Source organism: Scyliorhinus torazame, chromosome 1, assembly GCF_047496885.1.
Source record: "Scyliorhinus torazame isolate Kashiwa2021f chromosome 1, sScyTor2.1, whole genome shotgun sequence".
Lineage (NCBI taxonomy): Eukaryota > Metazoa > Chordata > Chondrichthyes > Carcharhiniformes > Scyliorhinidae > Scyliorhinus > Scyliorhinus torazame.
The window spans coordinates 290,379,936-290,402,828 of NC_092707.1; the positions used below are offsets into that span (position 1 = coordinate 290,379,936).

At 48.9% G+C, this 22,893-nt stretch overlaps 1 protein-coding gene across 1 annotated transcript in view; it reads left to right on the plus strand.

Annotated features, from left to right (window-relative positions):
- nup133 (nucleoporin 133) overlaps window positions 1–22,893 on the plus strand; it is a 116,762-nt gene that overhangs the window by 86,093 nt on the left and 7,776 nt on the right. Inside the window, 3 exon segments of the mRNA XM_072507373.1 lie at window positions 13,168–13,267; window positions 14,296–14,547; window positions 15,651–15,784. Coding sequence (XP_072363474.1) covers window positions 13,168–13,267; window positions 14,296–14,547; window positions 15,651–15,784 — 486 coding nt within the window.

Consider the following 22,893-nt stretch of genomic DNA (forward strand, 5'->3'; position numbering starts at 1 on the left):
TCTGCTGATGTGCAACGGCATCCCCATATTAAACGATGTCCCGCACCAGACGTCTACCTAGAGGAAACCAACACACCCATCACACCGACGAGCTCTGTGACGAGAGATTACTGAGACAGGACCATGAGATCTGTAAGCCCCTAGCTTCGGAGCGGCACATGGGCAGTTGAGTTTGATTCAATTGTCTCGCTCTTGGAATGGGAACAGGAGAGCATTTCGGCAGCTTGCTTCACAACTGAGCAGCCCTCATCAGGATCCACACTGCTCACCCTGCATGGGGAAAAGGTGCCTTAAAAATAGTCTGTAACATCCCCAACCTGGCTGGAAAACCCCATCCAGCAGACTCTCCTACTGTGGCCAGAAAATCAAAGTTAAACTGAATTTCAGAACAAGGAATGTATGAACGCTCATGGATAATGAGCAAAATAAAGGCAGGATTCTTGGAAGTGCGGAGGAACAGTGGGATTTTGGGGTCCACGTACATAGATCCCTCAAAGTTGCCACCCAGATTGATATGGCTGTTAAGGCATATGGAGTGTTGGCTTTTATTAACAAGGGGATTGAGTTTAAGAACAGTGAGGTTTTGCTGCAGCCTTATAAAACCCTGGTTAGACCACACTTGGAATATTGTGTCCAGTTCTGGTCGCCTCATTGTAGGAAGGATGTGGATGCTTTGGAGAGGGCGCAGAGGAGATTTACCAGGAAGCTGCCTGGACCTGAGGGCATGTCTAATGAAGAAAGGTTGAGGGAGCTAGGGCTTTTCCCGCTGGAGCAAAGAAGGAAGAGAGGTGACTTGATAGAGGTGTACAATGTGATGAGAGGAATGGATAGCCAGAGACTTATCCCCAGGGTGGAAATGGCTGTCATGAGGGCACATAATTTAAGGTGATTGGAGGAAGGTATAGGGGAGATGTCAGAAGTCGGTTCTTTACACAGAGAGTGGTAGGTGTGTGGAATGCACTGCCAGCAGAGGTGGTGGAGTCAGAGTCATTAGGGACACTTAAGCCAGTGTTGTTCAAACTTTTTTTCCGGGGACCCATTTTTACCAACTGGGCAACCTTCGGGACCCAACCCGGCCGACCTTCGCGACCCACGCCGGCTGACCTGCGCGACCCACCATTTTCTCTTGCCTTGTTTGCTGCTGACAAAAATGGACGAAATGGCTTTGGGTCCCTTTGGCCCTCGTACACGCTCCTCCAATGGAACCTGTTGGATGAAAGTGAAGACTTACTGGTGTCGGAAAGTATGGAGTCTCCATCTGTCCAAAGTTCTGATTTTTTTTCCTGTAAAATTTTATCAAATAACCCCCCCCCCCCCGAACTTGTAAAAGAAATAAAATGAATAAAATAAATTTTAAAAATAAAAATGTAATAAATGAATAAAAACCACTACAGAACTTGTGAAACAAAAAGCTGCAACCATTTTAAAAAAAAAATAGTGGCCGCACTGCGTATGCGCGCCGATCATCGTGCGCTCATGTGCAATGTGGCCGAATTTTTTTTTAACATGTTCGCGGCTGCTTGCAGCCGGTGTTATGAAAAGCTGGCTGCTGCGCAGGGATTTGCGCGATCGGGAGCGCCGTGGACAACGGCTCCGCGACCCTCCCGACACCTGCCTGTGACCCATCCGCGGGTCGCGCCCCCGACTTTGAAGAACATTGATTTAAGCGACTCTTGGACAGGCACAAGGACAGCAGTAAATTAAAGGAGTGTAAGTTAGGTTGATCTTAGATTAGGATAAATGGTCGGCAGAACATCATGGGCCGAAGGGCCTGTATTGTGCTGTACTGTTCTATGTTCTACGTTCTAAAACAATCAACCGTAACCGAGAACTGCACTCTGAGCTCAAGCACTTCTAACATTGATGTCGCTGCCCTGCAAGAGACTCAAAAGAGCAGGCTCAGGGCAGCTAAGGGAAGATGGCAGTGGTTACACCACCTTCTGGAGAGGAAAACCCGAGGATCAGCCCGGGACTCATGGAATTGGTTTCGCCATTAATAACAAATTCATCAACCAACTCTCGGAGCTCTCTATCGGCATGAGCACCTCATAACCCTTTGTCTACAATTTGCCAAGAACCAACAGGTAGCGGTCATGGGTGCCTACGCCCCAACCCTTGATGCCAGTGATGAGCCCAAAGAAGATTCTCCACCGCCCTGGACACCATACTCTCTAACACTCCTAAGGAAGATAATATTATCCTCCTTCGGGTAAATCTGGAAAGGAATCCTCTGAAAGGAAGGAGTTGGGAATTACAACTTCAGTGGGGTTCTCCTGCTCACCAAATGCGCGGAACACCAGCTTGTCATCACCAACACACGTTTCCGCAAAAAAGACTAGTTCAAGTCTTCCAGGTGACATCCACTATCAAAGTATTGGCACATGATTGACTTTGTCATCGTCCGATCCTGAGACCTAAAGGATGTCCTCATCACCAAAGCAATGACCAGTGCAGGTGAATGCTGGGCAGACCAAGCTCATCTACTCAATGTCTATCAAGCTCTGCCATAAACAGCGGAAATTGAAATAACAGCTCAAAAAATATCAACATTGAGCAGCTTCAAGAGCCAATCATTCTAGTGAACTTCCAACAATGTCTTATCGAAAACTCCTAACGTGTCCATTCTAATGGAGCGGAAGAAAACTGAAAACAGCTGAGGACAGCCAACCATATCAAGCTATGAGGAAACCATCGGCTACAAGACCAGGAAGCACCTAGACTGGTTCGACGATAGCGATCGCACCATCCAAGATCTCATCGACAAGAAGAGGAAAGCTCTTGTGCCTGACAAAACGCCATAACCAGCAAGGCAAAGAGGAGAGCGCATCAATTAGCCATGGCAAAGGCACAAAGAAAAACTAGTGGAATCAAGAACCAATAGTGGACTGAGAAAGCTAAGGAGCTGCAACTCCTCGCTGATGAGCATGACACCCGGGGCTGCTTCAGTGCCACCAAGGCAATATATGGACCAAATATCCTGTGCCTCAAACAGGTGCGGAGTAAAGACAGAACCTTCTTGAGAGACAGAGAAAATATTGGCCTTCGATGGAGTGAACACTTCAAAGAACTCTTAAACTGTGATACAACCATATACGAGGATGTATTTGAGGAAATCCCCAAACTCCCCATCAAAGATGATCTTGGACTTCCACCAAGCATTGACGAAATTGAACCCGCCGTTAAACACATCATGTGAGAGTGCCTTTAAGAAATGGGTGTTTATCAGTGATGTCCGAGTGTGGGTGGAGCTGGGCTGTCTGTCAGCTTTTTACTTTCATTTTAGGCTGTTTGCTGCAGGGTGTGTTTTAGTTTCGTTTTCAGTGTGGGAGCTGAAGCCAGACACAGCAGCTGTACTGTTGATCTCTCTGCCACAAAAAGACTATCTCTTGATCACTTGGTGAATTCAGAATTATAAATGTTCTCAGTAGTGAATGTAAACCTAATGTGCTTCTGTTAAAAGGTGTTTCTTTTGTCTCTGGATGTTGTTTGGGAAGTTATTAAGGATTACTTAATGTTGTATTCTTGGGGGGGGTGGGGGGGGAACATTTGAATTGATCGTTGCTAAGATGTTTACTCTGTTTTAAAAAGGTTAACTTGAGTTCATAGAATAAACAGTGTTTTGCTTTTTAAAAATCCTTTTCCATTTCTGCTGTACCACACCTGTAGAGTGAGCCGTGTGCTCCCCATACCACCATCTATTAAAAATTGTGGGTCAGGTGAACTCCATGATACACTTTGGGGTTCTCTAAACCCTGGCCCATAACACACATGAATGGAAAAGCCGCAGGAGTGGACGGGATCCCAGAGGGGATTTTCAAACTTTGGGGAGGAGAGATCTCCATTAGCTGTTGCTGAAAATCTGGGACAGAGAAGGAATTCCTGCTGACCTCAGCGATGTCATCATTGCCACAATCTTCGAGAAAGGAGACCGAGCGAACTGTGGAAACTACAGAGGAATCTCGCTCCTCACCATCGCTGGAAAGATCATCACCCGAATCCTCGCTAGCTGCCTTCTCCCAGACTCTAAAGAAATCCTTTTGGAAAACCAGTGTGGCTTCTGACCAAACTGGAACAGTGAACATGATTTTCACTGCTGAGAAACTTCCAAGAGAAATGCCATGAGCAACGTCAACCACTCAACATGGCCTTCATCGATCTGACCAAGGCTTTTGACTCCAGGAAGTGCTATGAAGACCCTGTGAAAGGCTAGCTATCCAGATAAATTCAAAAACATTTTTTGACTCCTCCACGGCAAGATGTTAGCGACTGTCCTTGCCAAAGGAAATAAGACCGGTCAAGACTGGAGTCAAGTAGGGTTGTGTCTTCGCCACCATCCTTCACCTTGTCAAGTGCAAGTTTCCCAGTGGAATGGGCATCTACAGGGTGGGTGGAATACCTTTCAACCTCAACTGGTTGAAATCCAAAGAGAAAACAACATTGACATCGCTCGTGCAGATGACATCACCATTTCCACCCTCTCTCAGGATAGAATGTCCATGCTATGCTTGATAATTTCGCGGAAGCATACCAAAGAATCTGTGGTAGGCTATATGAGGGGTATCACGGTACCGAGGTGGGATGTACCTTATACTGTAGTATGAGTGGTAGAACCTGCCTGCTGGTTCCGCCCAGCAGGCGGAGCATAAGAGTCTGTGTTTCACCCACAGCAGTCATTCTGTACCGGAGCTGCTGGGATAACTACTTGTTCATTAAAGCCTTCAATTGGACTACAATCTCGCTTCAGTAGTGATTGATTGTGCATCAGAATCCGCCTCCACCTCAACCTCAACAAAACTCAAATCCTTTACCAATCGGCCCCAGGGAAACATCAGGGGCGGGATTCTCCGTTTCTGAGACTTGAAGTGTTGATGCCGACCAAGGATTCGTGGACTTTCACGACGGCAAAACTGGCGCCAAACCTGGATCGACTCAGCAACTATGGAGAGGCTAGCACCAGCGTCACATGAAACGCAATCGATTCCAATGAAAAATGGTGCGGGATTCGCCAGGTCCTTTTTTTTTAAAAATAATTTTTATTGAGGTTTTTACAAAATATCAACAACAAAGTGGAGGAGGGACTGGTGGCGGGATTATGGGCCCCGATTGGGCTGGAGGAGCTGGCTAAAGGGAACCCAATAGAATTAAATACAGAACAAAATAAAACTACTCCCTTCCCCCCCCCCCATACATAAATAATAAATTAACACCCCGAATTAACACACAGCAAACATAGTAAATAGAGACACCCATCCCCTCTGATCTCCCAGTGTAAACAAACAAAAATGAAGTAGAACCCCCCCCCCCGGGTTGCTGCTGCTGCTGACCATTGTCTACCGTTCTGCCAGGGAGTCCAAGAACTGTTGCCACCGCCTGAAAAACCCTTGCACCGATCCCCTTAAAGCGAATTTCACCCTCTCCAATTTAATAAACCCCGCCATATCGTTGATCCAGGATTCCACACTTGTGGGCCTCGCATCCTTCCACTGAAGAAGAATCCTTCGCCAGGCTACCAGGGACGCAAAGACCAGAATACCGGCCTCTTTCGGCTCCTGCACTCCCGGCTCCTCTGCAACCCCAAACATTGCGAGCCCCCAGCCCGGTTTGACCCTGGATCCTACCACCCGCGACACCGTCCTCGCTACGCCTTTCCAAAATTCCTCCAGCCCTGGGCATGCCCAGAACATATGGGTGTGGTTTGCTGGGCTCCCTGTGCACCGAACACAGCTGTCCTCACCCCCCAAAAAAACAGCTCATTCTTGTCCCAGTCATGTGTGCCCTGTGCAGCACCTTAAACTGTATGAGGATGAGCCTCGCGCACGAAGAGGAAGAGTTCACCCTCCCAAGGGCATCTGCTCACGTCCCCTCCTCGATCTCCTCCCCCAACTCCTCCCACTTACCTTTCAACTCCACCACCGAGGCCGCCTCCTCCTGCATCACCTGGTAAGTTGCCGAGATCTTTCCCTCTCCAACCCAACCCCCGAGAGCGCCCTGTCCTGAACTCTGTGTGGCAGCAGCCGTGGGAATTCCACCACTTGCCGCTTGGCAAACGCCTTTACCTGTAAATACCTAAAGGTGTTCCCCGGGGGGAGCCCATACTTCTCCTCCAGCTCACCCAGGCTCGTGAACTTCCCATCCACAAACAGGTCCCCCAACCTCCTGGTATACCTCATTGGAGGGAGCGGCAGCGATGCTCACAAGATGCCGTCTCCAGCCTCTTCCATGCAGCCCCCTCCCCCTCCATCACCCACTTGCGCACCAGTAGTACCCACAGAGGTTGGGCAGTGCCAGCCCCCCCCCCCCCCACCCATCCCTACTCCGCTCCAGGAACACCCTTCTCACCCTCGGGTCCCTCGCGCCCACACAAACCCCGTTATGCTCCTGTTGACCCGCCTAAAGTAGGCCTTTGGGATAAGAATGGGGAGGCACTGGAACAGGAACAAAAACATTGAGAGCACCGTCATCTTAACTGACTGCACCCTACCCACCAGGGACAGCAGCAACGCGTCCCACCTCTTAAACTCCTCATCCATTTGCTCCACTAGCCTCGTGAAATTAAGTCTATGCAGGGCCCCCCAGCTCGTGGCCACCTGGACCCCCAAATATCTGAAGCTCCTCTCCGCCCTTTTTAGTAGGTGCTCGCCAATCCCCCTCTCCTGGTCCCCTGGGTGAACCACTAACAACTCGCTCTTCCCCATGTTGAGCTTGTACCCTGAGAAATCCCCAAACTCCCTGGGGATCCTCATTACCTCCGGCATTCCCCCCACTGGGTCCACCACATATAGCAGCAAGTCGTCCGCATAGAGCGACACCCCATGCTCCTCCCCACCCCGCACCAACCCCCTCCAGTTCCTCGACTCCCTCCGTGCCATAGCCAGGGGTTCAATCGCCAGTGCGAAGAGCAGGGGGGACAGGTGACACCACTGCCTCGTCCCTCGATGCAACCGTAAGCACTCAGACCTCCACTTGTTCGTGGCCACACTCTCCATCGGGACCTCGCACAAGGTCTAACCCACCTGACAAACCCCTCCCCAAATCCGAACCTCTTCAGCACCTCCCACAGGTACCCCCACTCTACCCTATCGAAAGCCTTCTCAGCGTCCATCACCACCGCTATCTCCGCCTCCCCCGCCGGCATCATCATAACGTTCAAGAGTCTCCGCACATTCGCATTCAACTGCCCCCCCTTCACGAACCCCGTCTGGTCTTCGTGGATCACCTGCGGCACACAATCCTCAATTCTCGTGGCTAAGACCTTGGCATCTACGTTTAACAACAAAATCGGCCTGTAAGACCCAAACTGCAGGGGATCCTTGTCCCGCTTCAGGATCAAGGAGATCAGTGCCTGGGACATCGTCGGGGGCAAAGCACCCCCCTCCCTTGCCTCATTGAAGGTCCTAACCAGCAACGGGTCCACACATTTTTTGTAGAATTCGACCGGGAAACCATCCGGCCCCGGTGCCGTCCCCGCCTGCATGCTCCCTATCCCTTTAGCCAGCTCCTCCAGCCCAATCGGGGCCCCTAATCCCGCCACCAGTCCCTCCTCCACCTTCGGAAACCTCAATTGGTCCAGAAAGTGGCCCATCCCTCACTCCTCCAGTGGGGGCGCGGACCGATACATTTCCTCATAAAAGTCTCTAAAGACCCCATTGATGCCAACCCCACTCTAACACACTCCCTCCCCTATCCTTAACTCCCCTGATCTCCCTAGCTGCGACCCGCTTCCGAAGCTGATGCGTCAGCATCCGACTTGCCTTTTCCCCATATTCATAAATCGCCCCCTGGGCCTTCCTCCACTGCGCCTCCGCCTTCCTGGTGGTCAACAGGTTGAATTCGGCCTGGAGGCTGCGCCTCTCCCTCAACAGTCCCTCCTCCGGCACCTCCGCATACCTCCTATCTACCCTCACCATCTCCCCCACCAGCCTCTCCCTCTCCTTCTGCTCTCTCCTCTCCTTGTGGGCCCTTATGGAGATCAGCTCTCCCCTAACCACCGCCTTCAGCGCCTCCCAGACTATCCCCACTCGGACCTCCCCGTCATCGTTGGCCTCCAGGTATCTCTCTATGCTTCCTCGGACCCGCTCACTCACCACCTTGTCCGCCAACAGCCCCACCACCAAGCGGCACCAGGCGCTGGTCCCTCTCCTCCCCAGCTCTAGGTCTACCCAATGCGGGGCGTGATCCGAAATGGCTATCGCCGAGTACTCGGTATCCTCTACTCTCGCTATCAGTGCCCTACTCATAATAAAAACATCGATCCGGGAATAAGCCGTATGAACATGCGAGAAGAATGAAAATTCGCTAGCCCCCGACCTTGCAAATCTCCAACGGTCCACCCCTCCCATCTGGTCCATAAACCCCCTCAGCACTTTAGCCGCTGCCGGCTTCCTACCCGTCCTAGACCTGGAGCGATCCAGTGTCGGATACAACACCGTGTTAAAGTCTCCCCCCATTATCAGGCCCCCACTTCCAAGTCCGGGATCCGACCCAACTTGCGCCGCATAAAACCCACATCGTCCCAGTTCGGGGCATACACGTTGACCAGCACCACCCTCTCCTCTTGCAGCTTACCACTTACCATTACATACCTGCCACCATTGTCTGTCACAATGCTCGACGCCTCGAACGACACCCTCTTTCCCACCAAGATCGCCATCCCCCGATTTTTGCCATCCAGCCCCGAATGAAACACCTGACCTACCTACCCACCCCTTCCTCAATCTTACCTGGTCTGCCGCCTTCAGGTGTGTCTCCTGGAGCATGACCACATCCGCCTTCAGGTGCGCGAACACCCGGGCCCGCTTGACCGGCCCGTTCAGTCCCCTTGCGTTCCAGGTTATCAGCCGGATCAGGGGGCTACCCGCCCCCCTCCCCTGCCGACTAGCCATAACCCCTCGTCGGCCAGCCACGCGCTTGCACCCCACGCCCGGCCCATTCCCCACGGCGGCAGACCCCCGACCCAACCCCCTCTACTCGCTCCAGCTCCCCCTTGACCATACCAGCAGCAACCCGGTCCCCCCGCCCCCCCCCCCCCCCCCCCAGCTAGGATCTCTCCTAGCTGCTTTGCTCCCCCCATTGCACGCCCGCAAGTCAGCTGACTCCTGCTGACCCCGGCCACTCCCACCTCTCCTTCGACTCCTCCCATTGTGGGACTTCCCCTTCCCCTCCATTACCCATCCACAGGCTCTCCGTCTTCCCCTTCCATCCCAAGCACGGGAAAAAACCCACGCTTCCCCTCCCCGGCCCCGCCCCCTCCAGCGCGGGAAAAAGCCCGCGCTTTCCACCTGTCCGGCCCCGCCTCCTCTGGCGCAGCCGCTTTTACAGGCCCAGATCCTCACCCCCAACTCGGGCCTCCCCTTCCCCCGCAGGGCCCCATCCCCCCTACCGGCCATCCACCCCCTACTCCATTTACTTGCCCCCCTCCAAGAGCCCACCCGACAGACCCAACCAAAACAGTGCCCAACCCACCCTAACCACCCACACCGAATCAAAAAGAAACGAGAGCAAAAAACCCCCCCTCAAAATGTAAAACACCAACAGCAATCCCTGACTACCCATCCCGACCCTCAGTTTGTGTCCAGCTTCTCGGTGACCCACCTTGTAGGTGACCCACAGTCGTGCCGGCTGCAGCATGCCAAACCTCATCCCCTTCCTGTGCAGCACCGCCTTCGCCTGGTTGTACCCGGCCCTCTTCTTCGCCACCTCCGCACTCCAGTCCTGATATATTCAAACCCCCGCGTTCTCCCACCTGCTCCTCTCTTTCTTGGCCCACCTGAGCGCACACTCCCAATCAGCGAACCGATGAAACTGCACCAGCACCGCCCGCGGAGGCTCGTTAGCCTTGGGCCTCCTCGCCATCACTCTATGGGCCCCTTCCGGCTCCATTGGCCCCTGGAAGGACCCCGCTCCCATCAGCGAGTTTAACATGGTGACCACATAGGCCCCCACGTCCGGCCCCTCCGGGAGGCCCAGGATCCGCAGATTCTTCCGCCTCGACCGATTCTCCATTTCCTCGAACCGTTCCTGACATTTCTTGTGGAGCGCCCCATGTGCCTCCACCTTTACCGCCAGGCCTAAGATCTCGTCCTCGTTGTCGGAAATCTTTTGTCGGACCTCTCGGATCGCCACCCCCTGGGCCGTCTGGATCTCCAGCAGCTTATCGATAGAAGCCTTCATCGGCCGCAGTAGGTCCACTTTGAGCTCCCTGAAGCAGCGCTGGATAACCTCCTGCTGCTCCTGCGCCCACTGCATCCACGCTGCCTGTTCTCTCTTTTCTCCCCCCCCCCCCCCCCCCCCCTTTGCTCTTCTTACCTTGCACTTTCTTTGGGTTCACCACCACTTTTTTAGTCGCCCCGCTCCTGGTCCAAGCTATACACTGTCGGGGGCATATTGCAATCTTCTTCCCACACCGGGAAATGCCGTTGGGGGCCCTGAAAAGAGCCCAAAAGTCCGTCCCAAGTGGAAGCTGCCGAACGTGTGACTTAGCTCTGCATAGCCGCAACCGGAAGTCGATTCGCCAGGTCCGTGATCGACACTCTGGAGGCTGACCAGCTGCATCCACATATACACACTTCAGTCTACACAACAGCAGCACGGTAGCATTGTGGATAGCACAATTGCTTCACAGCTCCAGGATCCCAGGTTCGATTCCGGCTTGGGTCACTGTCTGTGCGGAGTCTGCACATCCTCCCCGTGTGTGTGTGGGTTTCCTCCGGGTGCTCCGGTTTCCTCCCACAGTCCAAAGATGTGCAGGTTAGGTGGATTAGCCATGATAAATTGCCCTTCGTGTCCAAAATTGCCCTTAGTGTTGGGTGGGGTTGCTGGGTTATGGGGATAGGGTGGAGGTGTTGACCTTGGGTGGGGTGCTCTTTCCAAGAGCCGGTGCGGACTCGATGGGCCGAATGGCCTCCTTCTGCACTGTAAATTCTATGATAAAGAACACCATCCCAGCCAGCAAGATGACGCTGGTTGTGCTGGAGCACGCCCATACAGCTGATGGGTCGGCTGGGGCCAGCGGGCTTCTGGGGGGGGGGGGGGAAGAGACACCCATACGACCAGTGGCCCTAAGTTCACAGTGGACAGTCAGCAGCATGCGCAGCTGCATAGCTGCCTTGCTGGCTGCGGCAATGGTGTTCCGTGCCCGTCTCCCCCCCCCCCCCCCCCCCCCCCCCACCACCCCGGCACTGGCAGACGCCCCCCCCAGGCCAGCAGCACAACTGTTGGCAAACTATGACGATGTTGGACACTTTCTGTACCCCCCCCCCCCCCCCCCCCCCTCCCTCAGCATCATGATGCTGGTTTCACGATTTTTAAAAGCACAAGTGAACCGTGCCGACGGGAGCTCGGCCCATCGGAAGCGGAGCATCATGGAGGCGCTGGAAAATGCTGGGCCCGCTAATGACCTGCAAACGGTGTTTACTGTGTGTGCATTCTGGACTGCATTGATTCTGCTGTTCGAGGTGACGCAGAATTGCGATTTAACGTCAAATCAGTGCCCGCTGCGATTTTGACGTCAAACCCTATTCTCCACCCAATCACGTTTCATGATTTTGGCGTCAGCCAATGGAGAATCCAGCCCCTGATGTGTCCCTCCAAAAAGATCAACCCGTGAAACATTTCCCATACCTGGGGGGCCACCTCTCGAGGCGGAGATCAAACGTGGTATCAATCTGCGAGCGCCTTCTTCGGGCGCCCAAGATGTTTGATACGTGGCATGTATGTTGACACCAAGATCCTCGTGTACAAGGCAGTCATCCTCCTAACTCTTCTGTATGGCCCTGAAACTTTTACGATACACACGCCACCTCAAAGCCCTGGAGAGGTACCACTAACGCTGTGTGAGATGGATTTTCCACATCAGTTGGGGTGACGGGCGTGCTAATATTAGTGTCCATGAAGGAGCCAAGAGCTTCCGCCTCAAGGCTATGATCATCCAAAACCAACACTGCTTGGCTGGCAACGTGCTCGGGATGTCAAGAGTCCCAGGGTGGCACGGTGGTGAAGTGCTTAGCACTGCTGCCTCACAGCGCCGAGGACCCGGGTTCGATCCTGGCCCCAGGTCACCGTCCATGTGGAGTTTGCACATTCTCCCCATGTCTGCGTGGGTCTCACCCCACAACCCAAAGATATGCAGATAGGTGGATTGGCCATGCTAAAATTGTCCCTTAATTGGGGGAAAAAAGAATTAGGTACTCAATTTATTTTTTTTAAGTAATTATTTTTTTTTAAAAAGGATGTCAGAGTCCTGACTGCCAAAACAAATCTTTGACCAACCAGCTCAAGGAAAGCTTCAGAATAAGAGGACGACAAAGGAAGCACTTCAAAGTTTTACAGTTTGATATAGGTTTGACAGTCTGCTAGGAGCTTTTAAAATAAGTTTTAAGTTGAGCAGTACAAGAGAGTAGCAAGTATCCCCGTGTTTGCTTTATTTGGCAGGGGCTTTTGACCTGTATTTTTATGATGATGTGGTTCCTCCCGTGTTAATAATCAAGTTTGTTTTAATATTAAAATCCCTATTTGTCAGTGGAATTACTCTTGGGGGGAAGTATCCTTTCCTCTCAATTTACAAATAGAAAAGTTGTTGGGGTTTTTAGTCCGGTTTCCTAATATACATTTGGAGTCTGGTCCGGGTGCATAACATGCCCAATTCCCTTTTAACAGCCACGATTGAACCTGCCTCCGCACATTGGTGGGCAGTGTATTCCAGATCCTAACCCCTCGGATGAGTCAGAGTTTTTCCTCATTCCACCTCTTTGTTCTTTGCCATTCATCTTAAATTTATACCCTCTTGTTCTCTCTATCCTTTCACGAGTGGGATTAGTTTCTCCCTATCTACCCTGTCCAGACCTCTTCTGATTTTGAACACCTCTATCAAATCTCCTCCTAACCGCCGCCTCTAAGGAGAGCAGAGAGCAGCCCAGGCTTCTCCAATCTATTCACATAACTGAGTCCCTTATCCCCCCCCCCTCTCATCTTTTCTGCACTCCCTCTGACATCTTTACATCTTTGCTAAAGTTTGATCCTCCGAATTGGACACAATCCTCCGATTGAGACTAACTGTTTTTTGTAGGTTTATCAGTACTCCGTCTTTCTGTACTCTTTCTCACACTCTCTTTATAAAACCCAGGATTCCATTTTCAATTAATTGTCTCTCTTTAATTGATTGATGTGCAGGATATGCTGTATGTGGCTGTCCATCATCGACACAATAAAAGCTCATTTTATAAGTCACAAGAAGAAACTGAACAGGAACCTGAGTACATTCCCTGGACAGGTGAGATGGGGACGATATTGGAATCATTTGACAGTTTCTGTGGATTTAATTGGAAACTCAATGGGATTCAGTGGTTGGGAATATAGCTAGTGTGGGAAAGTTCAGGTGTAATCTCTAGAGAAGATGTTTTTCTTTTTGTTGTGATTCTAATCGAGAACGGAATTCAGGTTTGCTGTGGCTGTTGATGAATATCCATGTGCAATTTGTGTTTACACCAAATGTGATAACAGCAAGTATACATTAATCTACACTAGGTGGAGAGTGTGAGCTCCACACATTTCCTTGATGTTCACTCAAGATTTTGGCTCATTCAGTACATTGCATCTTCACCTCTGCTTCCCCCGCACCCATGCAGAATTATTTTGGAAAGATTTGAGAAGGAAGCCAAACTGTTACCTGGCTCAGTCTGCAGATTTTTCATCTGTCACTGGCTGTCTGGAGTTGTCATATTGTCCTCATTCTGCTATTTGTGTAAAAGTAACAAACTCCATTTGTTTCCTGCCACATTGAGTTCAGGGGACTCATTAGAACAAGGTGATGTGCCATTATATGGTGCATCAGAGAGGTTGGACATCAGGTAGGAGAGGAGATTGTTTTAAAACTTTACATAAGACGAGATTAAATTAATTTTCAAAAACTCAGTTATGATGTTGGACGTGCTGCTTGAAAGAGCAATGCAAGCAGTTCCAACATAAACTTTCAAAAGAGAATACTTGAAAGGGAAATAAATTGAAGACCTATGGCGAAAGCTCAGGAGTGTGGGACTAATTCAATAGCTCTTTCAAAGAACCCGCACCAACATGATGGGGCATTTTAACTTGGCCAATCCACCTACCTTGCACATCTTTTTTGGTTGTGGGGGTGAGACCCACGCAGACATGGGGAGAATGTCAGTGCTATGAGGCAGCAGTGCCAATCACCGTGCCACCATGCCTGAAATTCAGCTATTGCTTATGATCCAGCTTACAAATGACTTGACGCATGTCACCACCTCAGTAATTTTATTTATTTATTATTTCCTCTTAAAGCATCCAGTGGTCCAACAGGTGTGAGATCTGTGATTTTACGGCAGACCGATGTTGTTCTGAACAAGATGTACCCACACGTCGACACTGCTTTACGCAACTCCCTTCTCGAACAACTGGTGGCCCTAATCGATTTCTATTTGGATGGTTACGTATGTCAACTCAAGTCAGTGGACAGACCTGCTCAGCAGGAAAGATACAATAAACTAGACTTGGAGTACACCCAGAAACGCTCCCATCTGCTATCACAATTACGTATGTACAACAAATTTTTATAACATTTTTATCTAAGCATGGAGAAGCTTGGGGGAGTTCTCCTCGGGAAGAGAAGGTTGAGAGGAGATTTGATGAAGGTGTTCAAAATCATGAGGGGACTGGGCAACGTAGGTGGGGAGAAACTGTTCCTACTGGAGGAAGGGTAAAGAATCATTGGACACCAATACAAGGTGAATGGCAAAAGAAGCAATACTGATGTGAAGAAAAGCTTAATTACACAGCAAGTGTTTTGGATCTGGATGCACTGCCTGAGAGTATGGTGGAGACCGATTTGGATGCACTGCCTGAGAGTATGGTGGAGACAGATCTGGATGCACTGCCTGAGAGTATGGTGCAGACAGATCTGGATGCACTGCCTGAGAGTATGGTGGAGACAGATCTGGATGCACTGCCTGAGAGTATGGTGGAGACCGGTTCAGTCATGACTTTCAAAAGAGAATTGGATAATTATCTGAAGAGAAAATAATTGCAGAGAGATGGGGAAACCGAGGAGGAGTGGGAAGTTCCTCTTGCAGAATGAATAATATGACCAAATGGCCTCCTTCTGTGTTGTAACAATTGTACAGAGTGGGAGTTTGCACTGCTGCCTCACAGCGCCACTTTCTTCATCTTCAAAGAAAAATTGTATATTTCAACAGCTGCTATTAAATATCATCATATTCCTTTCATCGGTACAGTTTCCTCCCCTGACCTGATTGGCTCAAAGCTGGATATAAATTAATTTTTTATGGAGGTCAGTAGTTTAGTTGCTCACTTTTTCAGTTACAGGAATAGTTTCTGTTGAACATTAGTGAGACTTGACTTCCTGTGTTCCAAAGACCACTCGTTGTCTTTGTTTTTTACTGACTGTTCATTTAACTCTTTGAACTCCATGTGCTCATCCTCTGAGCACCAATATGACAGGAAGCTTATATACTACAACTACACTTGAAAATCATTGTTCTCTTCAATTCACATTCCCAAATTCATACGTGGTAGCCTGTAGGAAAGTGTGATTTGCTCAATCGATTTTGAACTCCTCTGATCTGTGAGCCTGGGACACTGTATTGAGAAATGTGTGATTTTAATGTTTATTTTTTCAGTTTTCCTTGGGCAGTATCAGTTTACTGCTTCACTGGCAGAGAAATACTGTGACTTCGATATCCTAATACAACTGTGTGAAAAGACTGACAACCAGACCAGATTACAGCGCTACTTGAACCAGTTTGCTGATCAGGTGAGGCCTTTTTACCGGTCTTCCTGTTCTTTTTTAAGTTGTAGATTTTAGAAACAAAACTGGGAATTTTGTTTTCAAGGATTAACTTGTATTTATAATGAAAACACTAAATGCTGACAAAGCTCAGCAGGTCTGGCAGCATCTGTGGTGAGAGAACATTTTGAGTCCAAGTGATAATTCTTTGCAACTTGCATTTATAAGGATTTGTAGAATGAGAGGTGGTCTCATTGAAGCCTACAAAATACAGGGTAAAATGTTTGCCCTGGTTGGAGAGTCCAGCACCAGGGGACACACTATCAAAATGTACAGGATTGTTTTCGCTGGAATTCAGACGGATGAGGGGGAATCTCAGAGACTTATAACATTCTAACAGGACTAGATAGGGTGGATGCAGGAGGATGTTCCCGATGGTGGGTGTGTCCAGAACCAGGGGTCACTGTCCTAAATGGTCTACCCCGAATCTTCAGACTGAGATGAGGAGACATTTTTTCACCCAAAGTGGTGAGCCTGTGGAATTCATTCCCACAGGAAATAGTTGAGGCTAAGACATTGAATAGATTCAAGAGGCAGCTAGATATGGCACTTGAAGGACGGCACAGTGGATAGCACTGCTGTCTCACAGCACCGAGGACCCGGGTTTGACCCTGGCCCCAGATCACTATCCGTGTGGAGTTTGCACATTCTCCCCGTGTCTCACCCCACAACCCAAAGATGTGCAGAGTGGATTGGCTATGCTAAATTGCCCCTTAATTAGATACTCAAAACAATTTTAAAATGTTTTAAATAGATGTGGCACTTGAGGCCAATGGGATCAAGAGTTATGGGAAGAAAGCGGGATTAGGCTATTGAGTTGGACGATCAGTCATGATCGTGACGAATGGCGGAGCAGGCTTCTATGTTTCTATAATACTGTCTTTGGTGACCTTAAGACATCAAATTGTGCTTGCTGTCAGTAAAATACTTTTGATTTACAGTCACTTGTAATTTAAGAAAAGCAGCAGCTAGTTTATGCACCACACACTCCCACAGAGAAATACTTGAACAAGTAATCCATTTTGCGGATGTTCATTGAAGGATCAATGTTAGCCAAGGGGTCTTCAAATCGACCTGAAAGACAGCACCGCCAACAATGTGATACTTTCTCCGTGGTAGACTAGATTATTTACTTGAACAGAAATTGAATCCACAATCACCTGCAGGTGAGAGTTCTACCCACTGAACCACAGTTAGGAACATAGAGCTGGAGTAGACCATTCAGCCCATTAAGCCTGCTCTGTCTTTCAAGATGATCGTGCCTGACCGACCACTTCAATGCCCTTTTTCCCCACACTGTTCCCATATCCTTATGTCATTGGTATTTAGAAATCTGTCAATCTCTGCCTTTAACATGCTCACTGTCTGAGCTTCCACAGCCCTCTCGGATAGAGAATTCCCCATATTCGCAACCCCCTTGAGTACGTTTCTCCTCACCTCAGTCCTAAGTGGCTTTCCCCTTATTTGGTGTCCCCTGGTTCTGGACTCCCCAACCAGGGCAAACATCTTACCCTGTCTATCCCTCAAGTATTTTGTAGGCTTCAATGAGACAACCCCTCATTCTTCAAAACTCTAAAGAACACAGGCCCAGTTTCCCCAATCTCTTCAGAGGACAGTTCTGCCATCACCAAGTCCTCTTGTTGCACTTCCTGTATGGCAGCAATATCCTTCCTAAGGTACGGGGACCAAAATGACTTTCCGTACTCCAGGTGTGGATAAACAAAGTTCCATACATTTGAAGCAAGACTTTGCTATTCCTGTACTCTAATCCTCTTGCAATAAAGGCTGACATACCATTAGCTTTCCTAATTACTTGCTGCACCTGTATGTTGGCCTTCAATGAATTATGGATAAGGACACCCAGGTCCCTTTGTATGTCTAGACTTTCTAATTTTGTACCATTTAAGAACTAGCCTGCACACCTGTTCTTCCTAACTGGGTGGATAACCTCATTTATCCACATTATATTCCATCTGCCATGTTACTGCCCACACACTACATCTATCCAAATCCCCTTGAAGCTGTTTTGCATTTACCTCACAACTCTCATTTCCACCTAGCTTTGTATCTATCATCTGCGAACTTGGAAATATTACATTTGGTCGCCCCATCCAAATCACTTGGGCCTCAGTTCACAATATACCAAAATACTGATCCGTGTGATACCCCACTAGTCACAGCCTGCCAATGCAAGAATGGCTAGTATATTATCTCCTATCCCATGTATTTTAATTTTGCTAACCAACCTCTTGTAGGGGACTTTATCAAAAGCCTTCAAAAATCCAAGTAGACTACATCCATCGACTCCTTTATCAATCCTGTTAATAACATCCTCAAAAAACCAACAGGTTTGTCAAACACTATTTTCAGTTTAAAATCTGCGTTTACTATTCCCAATCAGATCATTATTATCCAAGTGTCCATTTATCACCTCCTTTAGGATAGATTCTAGCATTTTCCTTACTAGTGATGTACAGCTAACAGGTATGTAGTTTCCCTGTTTTTTTTTTTCTCCCTCTCCTAAATAGTAGGGTGCCATTTGCTACCTGCCAATCTGCAGGAACAATTCCAGAATCTATAGAATTTTTGGAAGATGTTCACCAATTCGTCCTTTATAGCTATCTACACTCTAGGGTGTAGAATATCAGGTTCTGGGGACATATCTACCTTCAGTCAAATTAACTTAGAACATGGAACATAGAACTGTACAGCACAGTACAGGCCCTTCGGCCCACGATGTTGTGCCGAACTTCTCCAATACACCCTCCTTACTAATACTAATTGCCTTCAATTCCTCATTCTTCCTAGTCCCTTGGATATCTAATTCTGGGAGATTCCGGGCGGCACAGTGGCTCAGTGGTTAGCATTGCTGCCTCACGACGCTGAGGACCCGGGTTCCATCCTGGGCCTGGGTCACTGTCCGTGTGGAGTTTGCACGTTCTCCCTGTGTCTGCGTGGGTCTCACCCCCACAACCCAAAGATGTGCAGGGTAGGTGGATTGGCCACACTAAATTGTCCCTCAATTGGAAAAAAATAAATAATAGTTCTGGGAGATTCCTTGTATTTTCATCAGTGAAGACTGATACAAAGTGATCACTTGCCTCTGACATTTCCCTACCCCCTTATAAATTCTCCTCTCTGCCTGTAATGGACTCACATTTGTCTTAATCAAACATTTCCTTTTTAAGTACCAATAGAAGTATGTTTTTATTTTTTGTTACTTTACATGTATATTCTATTCTCCCTTTTTCTATAATCCTGGCAATCATTGCGTCGAGTACTGTATTCGGCAACTTCATCAACCTTTTTACAATCTTATACAATCCTTAAATCACAGAAATACAGTGCAGAAGAGACCCTTGGGCCCATTGAGTCTGCATCGACGCATGGAAGACCCTGACTTGCCCATCTAATCCTACTTGCCAGCACTTGGCCCATAGCCTTGAACTTTATGGCGTGCCAAGTGCTCATTCAGGTACTTTTTAAAGGATGTGAGGCTTCCCCCCCACTACCACCCTCCCAAGTGGTGCATTCCAGACCATCACCACTCTGAGTAAAAAGGTTTTCCCTCAAATCCCCCCTCAACCTCCCACCCCTCACTTTGAACCTGTGTCTCCTCATAACTGACCCTTCAACTAAGGGGAACAGCTGCTCCCTGTCCACCCTGTCCATGCCCCTCATAATCTTGTACACCTCGATCAGGTCGCCACTTAGTCTACTCTGCTCCAGAGAAAACAACCCAAGCCTACCCAATCTCTCTTTATAACTTAAATGTTCCATCCCAGGCAACATTCTGGTGAATCTTCTCTGCACTGCCTCCAGTACAATCACATCCTTCCTATAATGTGGCGACAAAAATTGCACACAGTACTCCAGCTGTGGCCTCACCAAAGTTCTATACAACTCCAACATGACCCTTCTGCTTTTGTAACTTATGCCCCGATTGATAAAAGCGGGTGTCCCATATGCCTTTTTCACCACCTGATTAACTTGTGTCCTTCTGCCTTCAGAGATCTATGGACAAACACCCCAAGGCCCCTTTGTTCTTTGGAACTTTCCCCAGTGTCAGACTTTTCATAGCATATTTCCTTGTTAAATTACTCCTGCCAAAGTGTATCACCTCCCACTTTCCATCTGCCACTTGTGTGCCATTTTTCTTTTTTTTCAAATTTAGAGTACCCAATTCATTTTTTTCCAAATTAGAGGACAATTTAGTGTGGCCAATTCACCTATCCTGCACATCTTTTTGGGTTGTGGGGGTGAGACCCACGCAGAGACGGGGAGAATGGAAACTCCACACGGACAGTGATCCAGGACTGGGATCGAACCCGGTGCTCGGGGCCGTGTGGCAGCAGTGCTAACCACTGCGCCACCGTACAGCCCACCACCTATCTACCAATTTTACCATCCCGTCTACATCTCCCTGTACCCAAGTCACTCAACCTCACTGTTAACCATCCGGCCAATCTTTGTGTTATCCGCAAACTTGCTGATCCTACCCTCCACCTAGTCACCCATGTCATTTATATACATGACAAATAATAGGGGGGCCTGCACGGATCCCTGTTGTACGTCACTGGCTTCCAGACACGAAAGCCATCTGTCATCAACGCCTGTCCCCTACTGCTAAGCCAATTATGAATCCACCTTCTCAAATCACCCCGTCTCGCATATGCATATGCCTTCTTAATAAGTCCCATGTGGGAACTTGTCAAAGGCTTTGCTGAAATCCATGTAAACTACATAACTGCACTACCCCCATCTCTACACTTGGTTACATGCTCAAAAAATTCAATCAAATGTGTTAGGCATGACCTCCCTCTGACAAAGCCTTACTGACAATCCCTAATCAAAACTTACCTCTCCAAGTGGAGATAGATTCTCGCCTTCAGAATCTTCTCCAGTAGTTTCCCAACCACTGACATGAGACTCACTGGTCTATAGTTCCCTGGCTTGTCTCTACAACCTTTCTTAAATAGTGGGACCACTTTAGCTGTTCTCCAGTCCTCTGGCACCTGCCTAAATTTATATTAAAAATACAGCACCAGTAATTTGGAAGCAGTTTCGCCAACACTTCGGGTTGGGGGCAGTGTCAAGGCAAATGCCGATTCGGGGGAACCACCGATTTGAACCAGGGATGTGGGATTGAAATTTTCGGAAATGGAAGGAGAAGGGGATTAAGACAAAGATTTGTTGCTTGGGGGTCAGTTTGCACGATTGAAGGAGCTGGGAGCGAAGAATGGACTGGAGCAGAGGGAAATGTTTAGACACATGCAGGTTCGAGATTTTGCCAGAAAGGAGATACAGAGCTTCCCAGTGGAGCCGGCCTCCTCATTGCTGGAGGAGGTGCTGACGACAGAGGGACTAGAGAAGGGGGTAGTGTCAGCGGTTTATGGGCTATTTTGGAAGAGGAGAAGGCACCACTGGAAGGGATCAAAGCAAAGTGGGAGCAAGAATTGGGAGAGGGTTTGGGGGAGGGGTTCTGGTGTGAGGTGCTCTGGAGAGTGATTGCCTCCACCTCGTGCGCTGAAGGTGGTATATACAACACACTTCACAAGCCGGCACTTTTTAAAAAATATATATTTATTAAAGTTTTTTAACACTATTTTTCTCCCTTACAAACAATAACCCCCTCGTAACAAAAAAAACCAAGAAATCGCGCAGAGCAAGATATATACATGGCAAAATGATATATTTACACAGCTTTGTACACAGGCCCTCACCCGTACGTGCCAGTTACGCCAACCCTTCATGTTATCTCTTGCTCATCCACCCTCCCAGGCAGTTAAAAGCCGGCTCTTTGAGGGGGTAGAAGATGTGTGTGAACGTTGCGGGGAGGGGGGATCCCGCAAATCACGTTCATATGTTTTGGTCCTGTCCAAAACTGGAGGATTACTGGAAGGAGATTTTTAAGGGTAGTTTCTAAAGTGGTGACACTGGACCCGGGCCCTTGGGAGGCCATATTCGGGGTGTCAGACCAGCCGGGGTTGGAAACGGGTGCGGAGGCAGATGTTGTAGCCTTCGCCTCGTTGATCGCCCGAAGGCGCTTCCTGTTGGGATGGAGAGCAACCTCTCCACCCTGTGCCCTGGCGTGGCGGGGAGACCTGTTGGAATTCTTGACTCTTGAGAAGGTTAAGTTTGAACTGAGGGGAAGGATGGAGGTGTTCTACAATTCATGGGCATTATTCATTATGCACTTTCAAGAATTGGATAACATCGAACCTTAGTGTGCGTGTGTGTGTGGGGGAGGTGGGGGGGGGGGGAGAGAGAGAGAGGGGGAGGGAGACTGTTGATGGTGACTATAGATGATTCCTGATTCCTTTTTGGTATTTGTTTATGTTAACATGCAGGTAATTCTTTGGGGGTTGGTGGGAGGATGGGATTGTTGTTGTTGATATGGGGATTGACATTATATTCGTTACTGCTTATTGTTTATTGTTGGTGGGTGCAAATTTGGGAGAAAATGTGAAAAAGGAGGCAAATAAAAATATATTTTTTAAAAATACAGCACCAGCAAATCTCCTTCCAAGGATATTAGGCCCAGTCCTATTTAAGTGCAACCTATCCTTATACAGGTTCCACCTGCCTCAGAACTTTTCTGAATGCCTCAAAAATCTGGTGCCCTGCCTCCTACACCAATTCTCCAGCTATGTGTTCAATCAATCAATCCTTCTATTCCTATGCTCACTAGCATGTGGGACTAGAATAATCCTGAGATTACTGCTCTGGATGTCCTTTTTAACTTCCTAACTCCCCGAAATCTGCTTTCAGCACCTCATCCCTCTTTCTACCTATGTCATTGTTACCAATGTGGGCCATGACGTCTGGCTGTTCACCCTCCCCCAGAATAGTCCTGCAGTCGCTCTGTGACACTCTTGACCCTGGCATCAGGAAGGTAACACTCCTTCCTGGAGCCACATTTATAGCCGATGAAACATCTGCCTGATTCCCTGATTATCGAATTCCCTATCACTTTGCGCTCCCAGTCATCTTCCTCTCCTCCTGTACAGCTGAGCCATCCGTGGTTCCACAGACTTTGCGCTGGCTGCACTCCCCTGATAAACCATCACCCTCAC